The sequence below is a fragment of the Bacillus rossius genome, chromosome 2, assembly GCF_032445375.1.
Source record: "Bacillus rossius redtenbacheri isolate Brsri chromosome 2, Brsri_v3, whole genome shotgun sequence".
Classification (NCBI taxonomy): domain Eukaryota; kingdom Metazoa; phylum Arthropoda; class Insecta; order Phasmatodea; family Bacillidae; genus Bacillus; species Bacillus rossius.
The window spans coordinates 128468403-128480668 of record NC_086331.1 but is presented as its reverse complement, the minus strand read 5'-3'; the positions used below and the strand labels follow the sequence as shown (position 1 = coordinate 128480668).

Below are 12266 nucleotides of genomic sequence, written 5' to 3'. Positions count from 1 at the left end.
ATATTGTGAAAGCGAACAGAAGGTTCGGGAAGCAGCCACAACATTGAGGAAGCTGCCAGAACATTATGAAAGTGGATAGAATGTTCGGGAAGCTGCCAGAATATAGTGAAAGCGAACAGACGGTTCGGGAAGCTGCCAGAATATTATGAAAGCGAACAGAAGGTTCGGGAAGCGGCCACACCGTTGAGGAAGCTGCCAGAAGATTCGGGAAGCGTGACTCACCACGGTGGTGGCCACCAACTCGCGCCGGAAGTGCGGCAGGCGGCGCGCCTCCAACAGCCCCAGGTGCGCCTGGCAGCGCGAGTACGAGTAGGGGTAGCCCAGCGCGAACTGGTAGGCGTCGTCCTCACGCTCGAAGGTGAAGGCGAACGAGAGCACGTGGTGGCCGCGGTGCTGCGGCGACTGGTAGTAGAACACATGCTGCCGCGGCAACCGCTGCCTGGAACATTGCCCCCGTCAGTCGTCAAGACCTGAAATAATAATGACCAGTCCACTGCTTTGCAAGTTTCAGATTCTCAACCTTGTTTGACAATTACGTTTAAGGAGAAGGAAGGATAACTTAATAACAAACATTCCTAGTCTCCTATACCCCTCCCCCTCCCACATAAAACAGACTATTACACAAAACAATTAACGCTTAAAGCTTAAGTGCTCTCCCTAGTAGCACCAAAAGTTAGCAAACACCATTTTTTTTTACTAAAACTACGTATCAGAAGATTTTTTCAACAAACAAGAAGAAATTACAACAATTGTGCATATACGTTTCATTTTTTTATTTTTTTTTGTGTCAAAATATAAAATTAAAATAATCTAATTTTAAACTTTGGCTCAATTTTGTACTATTTGGGGCAGTGAAGGAAAGACAGTAAGCTTACAGGTGTATTAGAAACACATACTTGTGTACTATATGCCACACACTCGAGAATCATGTTCCCAATCTTGACGGATTAGTTCGAAGAATTGAAGATGCCCTAAAACTACCTGCTTACTGCATACATATGGGATTGGATAAAGGACTTAATTTTTTACCAAAGGACTTCACAAACCCGCGAGGAACTATTTTAGAGTATCATAAATGCCGATACAGTAATCAACCCGTGTGCAGCTACTTAACATATTATTTTCCACCCAAAAGTTATCATAGTACTTATATGTTAATATGCATGTTGATACGACTCGAGTGGTGCCCCAATCTGACACGATAAACCAAGATAGTTTTTTTATGAATTTAAATAACGTCGCAATGTGAGAAAGTATGTGAGAAACGCCATTTAACTACCGTGTGATACTTAAGTGTGCGACTAAATGTGTACAGAAGTAGATGGAAACATGATTGTACATCTTTTGAAAGATTGCTTCAGAAAATTGTGGAGCTCAACTGCAAAAAAAAAAATTCGGTCAATTATACATCACTGTGTTACCCTCTGAATCGGTGACATTACGGCAATGGACATTTAGCTAAGGTTTCAAATTACGCTGAAATTGTCAGCAATAGAGCCCACATTTGTTATGATATAATGTAAGGAATAATGACTGTGTTGGTAGAAACTCCTAGTAATTCATCCTGTTCAGTAAAAAAAAATTTTTGGTGTATTATTATTCTTGTTAAGGGCCTGTGATGTTGTATGCCCTCTGATCACCTGGCTGCTGGGGGCAGGAGACTACAAGCTGAAATATACCACGTAGTGCATTTAAGAACACATCTCACCCGAGGTCCTATCGCACCGAAGTTGGGACTTCAAGAGGCCCGTGTAGTTCTGCTCCCGAGGAGAACTAGTGAAAACTTCTTGCAGTTAAGTTAACATCTCGCGGCAATGTCTGCTTGAAGGACTCGCCAGCGGATCCTTGCAGACAGCCATCGCGCTGAACCAGAGCCGGGTGGAGTGCAGAGCGACTGCGGACTTGCCCGGCGAGACCCGGGCAGAGCGGACCTGAAGGGCTCCGGCAAGAGGTCGCTGGCGCATCGATCGCTCCGCCCCAGCCCCGGGGGCTGTGCCCCGGGCCCCGCCCTCGTCCCGGCCCATTGCACGCCCTCGCTGACACCGCCACACCAAGTCCCACATCCTGGTCGCTCTCCAGTACGTCATTATGTTTTCTGTTGCTACATTTTCCAAACATTTCTTATTAAATTTATGGAATATGCCAGAAAACACATAAAATCCGAATTGGATGAAGTTCACGGCTCGGACTGTCGGGGTGCTGAATTAAATCGCTCCCAAAACACCTGGTTAGTTTAATGAAGGCGCCAAAGATATGAAGGCCCAAGAAGAGTTGGTTAATACACCCACATAACTCAGGTGGTTTGAAGCCATGTAATAAACCGACGCACATATTTAAAAAAAAAAAACTGCCAAGAATAACACACACCTGTTATTTTGGGTTCAAGGATGAAAAATGACATCCATACTATTTTTAGCCAACAACGCACAACCAGATTCCTAGTCCACTACTTCCTACCCCACTGCTTCTTGTAGTCTCTGGCGGAGTCCACTGTGCGGAGCGCAAATGTATGCGAGGTTCAATTACCTGCAGTTATTATCAGGTAATTTGGGTGAACAAAGGTCCCTGTCCTGGACATTTTAGTCGCACGCCAGTTCAAAGTCATGTGATACAGGATGTCCCACGTGAGTTGGAAGTTAGGTGCTACAGGATGTCCCATGTGAGTTGGAAGTCATGTGCTACAGGATGTCCCACGAAAGTTGGAAGTCCCGTGGTACAGGATGTCCCACGCGAGTTGGAAGTCAAGTGATACAGGCTGTTCAGCATCAGGGGAATTCCCATTTTTACCAACAAATGTCGTTGAGTTGTATATATAATTATTTTACGTTGAAAGGAGAAGGAAATTCGTCTTGCATGATATTGTTTCTCATAATTTTTAAGGAATTGTAATTGACTTAGTAATCATATGTTTTGTTTGAATGCCACATGATAAAAAATATTGGTGATTTGGTGACAGGAATTCACCAATTAAACCAAACTCGAAATACAATTATATGTCTCAGTTTAAAAAAAAATACTTGCAGAGATTGTTTTGCCAGGAATACAAGGAGCACATGGATAACACCAACGTACATCTTGCAAAAGCCAGCTCAATGATTGTTTCTACTGTTGACGACCATAAAATAAAAATAAAAAATACTAATAAACTTTTGTCAGCTTGTGAACATCTCTATGGTTCAACGAGGATAGAGTTCTCGCACAAGCCTGGCTTCCATTCTTGCTGAATAAAGACGTAGTTAATAAGCTAACAGAAATTGTATTGTAATTTTTATTTTTTAGTATATCTTTTTGTGATTCACTGAGTTTGATTTAGCAAGACGTGCGTCGGTTTTCTCCATGTGTTCCTGGATATTCATGATAATATTTTATTTTTTTTTCTCTTTGTGCTTCTGATTATTCCTGTCAATTTTTTGGAGTTCTCCGAGTGCTTCTGGTTATTCCTGAGAAAAAAAAATCGCTACATGCTTTTATTTTTCGATGTGAGATATGGAAATGTGGTCAGAGTTTCATTTTATTACTGAATTCCTGTTATCGAATCAACACATACAATATATTTTTATCATGTGGAATTCAAACAAAAAATTTAAAAAAAGATTCATTACTCGGTAGATTTCTTTGACTTAAAACAACTGAGAAACATTATCATGCAAAGTCCTCCTCCTGCGATCGTGTGTGAGCATCCTACATCCCACGTGAAAGAGTGACTGGCTGTACAGCGCATCGAATAAAAGATAATTACTCAGTCGATTACTATGACTTAAAACAGCTAAGAAACACTATCATGCAAGACGATTTTCCTCCCCCTTGAGGTCTAAAGAAGCCCTTATTCTCTTGCAGTCGTGAGTGAGCATCCCGCATCCCACATGAAAGAGTGACTGACTGTACAACAGAGCATTTGGTGACAACTGTTGGAAAAAATCGGAACTACTTGCAACAAGTTATCTTGCATGATATAACTTAACTCTTGCTGCTGAATGGAACTATTCCACTTTTAGCCTTGTAGACTTTTAGTCTCATAGCATTATAGTCATGTAGACTTGTAGTCATGTAGCCTCATATCCTCGTAGTCTTGTAGCCTTGTAAACTTGTGGCCATGTAACTTTGTAGCCACATATCCTTGTAGCATCGTAGCCTTGTAGCCTTTTAGCCTTGTATCATTGTAATCTTGTAGCCTCTTAGCCAAATGCCACTGTAGCCAGATGGAGCCGACATGCAATTGGAGCAGCTGGAGCCAAAATGCCATTGGTACAGTTGGGGAGCAGTTGTAGCCAAAGACAGGTGGATCAGTTGGAGCCAAAGACAGATGGAGTAGTTGGAGCAGTTGGAGCCAAAGACAGATGGAGCAGTTGGAGCCAAATACAGTTGGGGCATTGTATCCTACCACATCCTTCAACCGACCATATCCTACAGATTGTATCTATCATACCATATCTGCGATCGTATCCTACTGATGGGCTCATATCCTACTGATGGTTTCGCAACCCTTTGATGGGATCTTATCGCCTTAATGAGATCATATCCCTTTGATCGGATTGTATCCCACTAATGAGATCGTATCCGTTTGATGGGACTGTGACACTTTGATAAGATCGTATCCCTTTGATGATACTGTATACCTACCAATGGGATCGTATCCATTTGGTGGGATTGTATCCCTTTAATGGGATAGTATCCTACTGATGGGATCATATCCCTTTGGTGATATTGCGTCCCTACTGATGGGATCGTACCTATTTTATATGATTGTATCGATACTAATGTTATCATTTCCAAGAACAGATAGAGCCAAATGCAAATGGAGAAATTGCAGTCAGACTGAGTCAAATGCAGATGGAGGCATTTTAGCCAGGTAGAGCCAAATGCAGATGGAGGCTTTTTAGTCAGGTAGAGCCAAATGCAGATTGAGGCTTTGTAGCCAGGTGGAGCCAAATATATATATATGTGTGTGTGTGTGTGTGTGTGTGTGTGTGTGTGTGTGTGTGTGTGTCACAGGGGTTTCCCCCCTTTTCTTTGTTAACCCGGCCTCTTAGCCTAACGGCCCTACCGCCCCGGGGCCCCCACGGGCGTGGATGCGGATCACGCCGCATACGCAACCAGGAAGGGCGATAGAGCTTTGGCTATACACAGGGGCTGAGGCTACCCATCCCAGCATATGTACCACCTCGGCCCCCTACCCCACTCGGCTAACCAGAAAGTTGGATGCTCCCTTAGCCCTCCGGAGTTGTTATCTGGAGCCAAATACAGGTGGAAGCAAATGCAGATGGAACCAATGCAGATGGAACCAAATGAAAATGGGGACAAATGCAGATGGTGCCAAACTCAGATGGAGCCAAATACAGATTGAGGCATTGTAGCCTACCATATATTGGCGATCGTATCCTACAAAGTTGTATGCATGCTCTTTTCGTTAAATGCTCGTATTCAAGTTGTAGCCATACCCTACTGATGGGATTGGTATCCTACCAGATCCTGCGATCGCATCTTACCAAGATTAATTTTCGTCTAAATGTGCGTCCTTTCCGTTTAATGTGCTTCCTTTTATGAATGTGTTTCCAAATGTGTGTCTTTTTTGTCGAATGTGTGTCGAATGTGTCAACTTTTCGTTGTTGTATGTGCAAATATGTGTCCAGTATGTATCCAATGTGTGTACTTTTCGTTGTTACATATACAAATATATGCCCAGTATGTGCCCAAAGTGTGTCCAGTGTCTGACTTTTTCATTTATTGTGTGTCCAATGTGTGTCCTTTTTGGTCGAATGTGTGTCTAGTGTGAGTCCTTTATGACGAATGTGAGTCCAGCGTGCCTACGTTTTTGACGAATTTGTGTCGAATTGTGTGTCTTTTTTGTTACATGAGTATCCAGTGTGTGTACTTTTTGACGAATGTGTACAGTGTGTATCCCTTCTGACTAATGTTTGTCCAATTGTATGTCTTTTTTCTAATGTGCATTGTCAAGTTTTTACTAAGGATTGATGATATAATGGTTCAGTGCCTTTTAGTCTTGTAGTAAGCATAAAACATGTTTCAGGTATCGTCCAAAAAGGTCTCGCGGTTCGGAGATGCTTGGCCTACACGTCTGACATTGTACATGACCTTGGTAGGCAAAGTGAAATCGAGTAAAATATTTACTCAGCTGGGCAGGAATCCTTGTTTTCAGTGAGGATGATTAATTAAATCAATATTTTAGAGCAAACATTACCTTTTAGCAACGTCAGAGGATCAAGCCAAAGACAGCAATCGATCTAATCAATCAGTTGATTAATGAGTGAATTTTTTGATGGTTTTTGGGATTTTACCCGAATTTCTAGGTTAATAAAATCGCAGATTATCAAAATGGTGGCCATAACGAAAATATCAACGGTGATGTTATAATTAAAAATGGTGTACATATGTTAAAATTCAATATGGTGGTATGTTCTACAGTAATGTCAAATGCAACATTTGAGAGCGGAGACCTCGATGATGTCATCGTAACGAAAAGTGAAACTTTTGGAGTGAGGCACTGTATGTTAATATGGTGGAATTCAAGATGGCGGATTCCAAGCTAGCGACTGGGGTTAAAGGTCAAAGTCATGGTCAAGGTCAAGTTAAAAGTCAAGGTAAAATTTCAATTTTAAGTTCAAAGGTAAAGGGCGAAGGTCAGAGGTCAAGGTCATCCAAGGTGGCCATTGTGACGTAATTGCGTTTATTAAAATTATTGTTATTAATATTTTATTAAATTGTTCTTGGTGGGATCAAACCGAGGATCCTCCGAAATAGATGCGTTATTATTATTATTTTTTAGTTTGTTGGTTAAAATGGAATTGCGGTTCCGAATTTTACTCGAGGTATCATATTTCAGTTCTCACGAGAGTTAAAAGGTCAAGATCCTGACTGAAAGGCTTGAGTTTTTAGATTTTTCAGGAGTGTTAAGCTTTTTTTAGGACTTTAAAGCCTCCGGCATTTTTGAGGACCTAAACGGAAAATTTTCTCTCAAAACGAGACATTTTTTCATGAAATAGGGACATTTTAATTAATTTTGAGTCAGTTTTGAAGAATTTTGAGGAATTTTTCCTTAAAAAAAACAAAATGGTGGTCGGTCATTTCATTGAAACCATCCTCAATCAACGCCTTGGATCCTGTTTCTGATTTCCCATTATCCTACTACTACCAGTGATCCCTGCAACCCTTGTTTAGGCCGTAAACTAACAATACGCAGTTACAGTATAAATATGCATCGTTTCAAAGCTTTTAACTCTTTTTTATAATTGATCAAATAAAATATCTATCGTATACTGGATCTGTTTGCCTTCTTCGTAAAAGTGTTTTATTAAACATTATTTTACATAACCATAGTGATTAAAATTTCTTGCTCTATTTTTGCAGCAAATATAAATAGTAATCATGTCTGAAAAATACTTTTTTTGTAATCAAACGAAACAGATATTTAGTTCTGACCAAATTTATGTATTTTACGTGACGTTCAAAGCCTTAATTTCACCATAATTTGCGTAATAAATAAATACTCCTTAAATGCATTAACTGACAAGATGTAATAAGCGTGAATCGTCTATTATTGTGTTCGTTCAATGTTTTGTTATCCTGTGACAAAGATATATTACTTTTTATCGAGACTTTTTCAATCGCTGTTAAAGCATTCAGTGAGAAATGCTTACTCAGAAATATCATTTTAACTCTGCGCGTATTAAAAGCCATCGCTAAGTTCGAAGAAGAAAGATTAAAAAAGCGTTCCTCTCCTGATTTGTGTTCGCAGATATATCACTGCTGACATTTACGTTGTTATAGATTTTCAAAGAGAGAAACATGAATAGTAGAACTTTCAATTTCATTAAAAACTTCCGATAGAATTTTTTTAATTTTCATTTCTGTGATTAAAGAGATTTATATAATAGAGATTATGCGTAAACTAACAGTAACAGCTCAACAAATAATTCAATTGCTGTAATGAGATTTTTAGGTACTTAAATGGAGTAAATAATTTTCTATAATTCATAGTTATGGAAATAATTTACTTATATCCTTTAATTGAAAGTTTTAGCTTACATTATTCCTTTATAAAGCGTATATTACTTTATCATTAAGTGAGACCCCTATGGGTATTTTGTTAACTTTATGAGAAATAATTTCAGCGAATAAACATGATTACGGACAGCGCAAAATAAGACGTTTGATGTCGTTTCAAAACAGCCCATCATGCCTTCCAGGAAGCCAGTCCACAAAGCATGCTCATCTGCCTAGTTACCCAAAATACAAGACTCATAATTTCTTCCAAACATTGTCCTAAGTCGGATGTTACAACTCATGAATAATTACGGCGTCATCACTTGAATACAGGAGGCGTAAGATCAAGTTGAGAACACTTCTAGAATTTGGAATTTTCTAAAGTATTCGCCAGTCAATGTTTACGGCCGGAATGTGGTATCACTAGAGCTATGCTATGCATATGTGGTAAGATTTGTGTATGCAACGGTCTTGAAAAAAAAATGATAAATGTGTGTACCTACTTATGTACGCGCATTAGAAGTTGTACTTATTTTTGATTTAAGAAACGAACTATTTTGAAGTTTATTTATCCTGAACCTGACACCGCACGTAACCACCAAAGTTTCGGGCGGTGTTTATTCATTTTGGTCTCTCCATACAGGGACCGAACCAAGCAGGTGCATTAGTGGGCGATTTCGAGAACTGATTATTACGTGAACATGAACACATATACTTAATGTTTGGAGTCGTGAGTAAACGACTCGCCCGTCGATAAACTAAATATTTTTAAGTTCACAAAGAAAATAACGCTGATTGGTTATAATTGTTTTGAGTTTGCTTGGTGTTGAGGAGGCATTTTGTGCTCTGGCATTCTTAATAATTAAGAATAAACTACTCGTTAATATTTGTAGCGATAATAAGCAGTAGTTTGTGCGGATCGAGTAGGAAGTCAATTTATTTTTTTCACCCAGATATTATTGTATTCTTGTACTGATCCATAACTTATATTGTGGTTGCCACACGTGTGAGAAGTAATAATTATGCCTGATAAGTAATTACAATTTTTTTTTGTTTATGAGTCTGAATATACTGCATAGAGGAATCCTGTTATTGTTTGATGCCACCCCTACATCTCAATAAGGGGAAGACAGCGCTCCATTTGTATAATAGCTATCTGTTGGAAAATAATATTGACTTGTTATGTCAACCTCCTGCATCCTTGAAGTCCTTGCTGAGCTCCTTAGGCTAGTAGTCCGCAACAAGCCTAGCACGCAGGTCAATGAACCCCGGTGATTTGCTGCGGTGCGTGGCGGTGGCAGTAAATGTGTAAATGCGGCGCGAGTAGAGGGGTAGAGCGTGTCCGGGAGCAGCTAGTGGCGTAGCGGGGTGGGGGAAGCTAAGGAGGGGAAGTGTGAGGAGGGGGCTGCTCGCGAGCGTGGGTGGGGGAGGAATGTAAGGTCGGGAAGGGGAGTCGCTTGTGAGCGGGAGAGGGGAGGGGCGAGGGCTGCTCGCGTGTGGGAGGTGGGCAAAGGAGGGCAAGGGAGGGTTAAGAGCTGCTCGCGAGAAGGGTTTGGGAGGAGTGTTAAGGGAGGGGAAGGGACTGTTCGCGAGCTGCGTGGGTCGATACTGCGGCCGCCGCGGGCATCGCGGCCGGGCGAGAGGCGAGGTGTCGCGGGCCGCCAACTCCCGGGCTGTTCGCAAGTCCCACCTAGTCCACACCCGTTGACCGAGTTCGCGTAGGTAATAGCATAACCAGAAGATCGTTTGTTTGTTAAGGGAGGGAGGTTATGCCACATTGCCATGCATAGAAGATTGAGGCGATGGGGCCTCCAATATTATAAAGTGGACCCCAGATTACAGAGAACGTATTCGGTGATCATTCGTATGAGTGATGCCGGGGTCCTGGAATCTTCTATGCAACCCTCGCCAAGAGAGAGAGAGATGCCGTTGGTGGACACAACCACCAATGACCTCTACCAGGACTTTGTGAACCTGGGATTAGGCAGGAAGAGTCCTATAAAAATCATATGTTTTTCTTCCAAAAAAAAAAAAAAGTAATTTTATTCCTCAAGCTCCTCTTCTTCCTTGGACATCCAAATCAATGGTTGTGCACAAACCTATGCTCTGATTCTCTAGATTGTTGCAAGGAGAAGTATTTATTTTGTCTAATGTGGTTGGGAATTTTTTCGTTAACTTCATCGCTGTAGCTGATGGAGGCAGGCATATCACTCTAAAGCGATGACTTCTTCCAACTATCTGTGGCAATGGAGTTTCAATTGAGCAGGTTTCATTGCGATACAGAACTGAAATGTTGCTTCTTTTCTTATTTCAAAGTTAATATTTAATTTTTCTTACACAAAACACAACTTTGAAGGTTTTTAAAAGCATTTCAACCTCTATTTAAAAATATTAATAAGTTACAACCCTAGTTGAACTTTTCCCCTTCTTTTCCCAAGGAAAAAAAGAACATTATACCCCAATAAACTTTTATAAAGTTGCAAAAGTTATAAGTCATGTAGCAAGAGATTTCTCTCATTAACCCCCAGCCTGTGCTAAACATGCAAGCTTCCTAATTTATCTAGGCAGCATTTCCATTTTTTTCATCTGTTAAACTTGTACCTAATACAAAGCAAACAATAATAGTAGATGTAAAATGAGAGTTCAACATCAGGCAGAGGGGTGAGGAGGCAAATTACCTTGACCTCTACCACCATCTTGGATCATCTTGACCATGAAATATCCCTTCTTAGCCCTTAAAACACCTCAAAAGTCCTCATTATGTTGAAAATTCCCGTATTTCGAGAGAAAATTCCTTTATCGAGGGAATATTCCCCTTTTTACACCCTTGAAAAACATCCGAAATGACCATTTTCTTCAGTGAGATGAAACTCCACAGGGAGATGTCATGCTCTCCAACAACATCTCTCTGGAGGAGCACAAGATTAACATGCAAACCCCTATAATTGCATTTAGAAACTCTGGTAGGATTGTGATTTAGGCGGAGGATAGACTTTCCAAATAACCTCGATCTCGACGACCTTGACCACGACCTTGACTCAATTGACCTTGGCCTGGTGACCTTGACTCCATTGACCTTGACCTGGTGACCTTGACTTTGGTTATCTTGACCTCTCTCGGTTAACCATTTTTTAAGTTACTGCAGACACAAGTCCCGCAGGCTGGACGGAGCGAAACGGAGCGAAACTGAAAGTTAACAGAGACCGCTCCCGACTCGCGGTCGAAAGCAAAAGTTTGTTTACACCCGCAACCACGCCGCAGATGTGTGACGTCACAGTCGCACGCCTCGGAGAGTCAGGCGCTGGCTCCGGGAGTCAGGATGGCAAGGACATAAACTACCGGCTGGATGACCTCAGTGACCTCGGGGACCTTGAACCTTTACAGCTAGTACACTCCTAAAAGTTACGCCATCCGTTACGCGCCTCGATCGACATCGAGCACCCCAATCACGTTCCGTGTAGGCTCTAGTGTGGTATTGACTCGGTTAAGGTGTGTGTCGTCTCGACCGATATTTTACATGCTTTATATTAGCTTCACCTGTATGTTTGTCTGTCCGTCTGTAACTCTTTCGACTAAGAGTGAGTGGTTCATCACTGTAAAATGTCCCAACTATTTCATTACGTACGTTAGCCGAGAGGTCTAAGGCGCGCGTTTGGATTCAGCGATCGTGGGTTCTTCTCCCGGCCACGCCGAAGAATTTATTTTTTATTTTTTTTCGGTAAATTCTAAGATTATATCCATACATCTAACTGTAAATGATTCGGAGAGACTTTACCATTTCTTTGTGACGTTGCCACTCCAAATAGTTATCTCAGATGGTAATAGGTAGTGTCGGTAACTCATTTCCCTATGATAATTACTTATACATAAATATAGTTTAAAAAACTAAAAAAACATGCTTTTAAAGAATATCAAACTAAAAAGTTAAAAATAAATATAGTTTAAAAACTAAAGAAACATGCTTTTAAAGATTATCAAACTAAAAAGATAAAAATAATTTTAAAATTTAATTTATGACAATAGTATATAAGATATACTAGTATAAATGAGAAAAAAGCATGGGGCGCTTAATATACAAAAAATATGGCACAAAGCGCCTCAATCTTTTTTCTCATTTATACTAGTATTGCTTATATACTATTGTCATAAATTAAATTTTAAAATTATTTTTATCTTTTTAGTTTGATAATCTTTAAAAGCATGTTTCTTTAGTTTGAAACTATATTTATTCAAATTACTGTCACTCGTCAGTCCTGCCGGCCGGA

General features: G+C 40.5%; 2 protein-coding genes across 11 annotated transcripts in view; one reads left to right on the top strand and one right to left on the bottom strand.

The window, feature by feature from the left end:
• Positions 1 to 12266, top strand: part of LOC134529816 (ELAV-like protein 1) — a 364764-nt gene that overhangs the window by 55742 nt on the left and 296756 nt on the right. The window lies entirely within an intron of this gene.
• The window catches only part of LOC134529815 (cytosolic carboxypeptidase 6), a 120798-nt gene that overhangs the window by 76912 nt on the left and 31620 nt on the right, over positions 1 to 12266 (bottom strand). The window contains exon 5 of the mRNA XM_063364283.1: positions 223 to 439. Coding sequence (XP_063220353.1) covers positions 223 to 439 — 217 coding nt within the window. The remainder of the gene's footprint in view (positions 1 to 222; positions 440 to 12266) is intronic.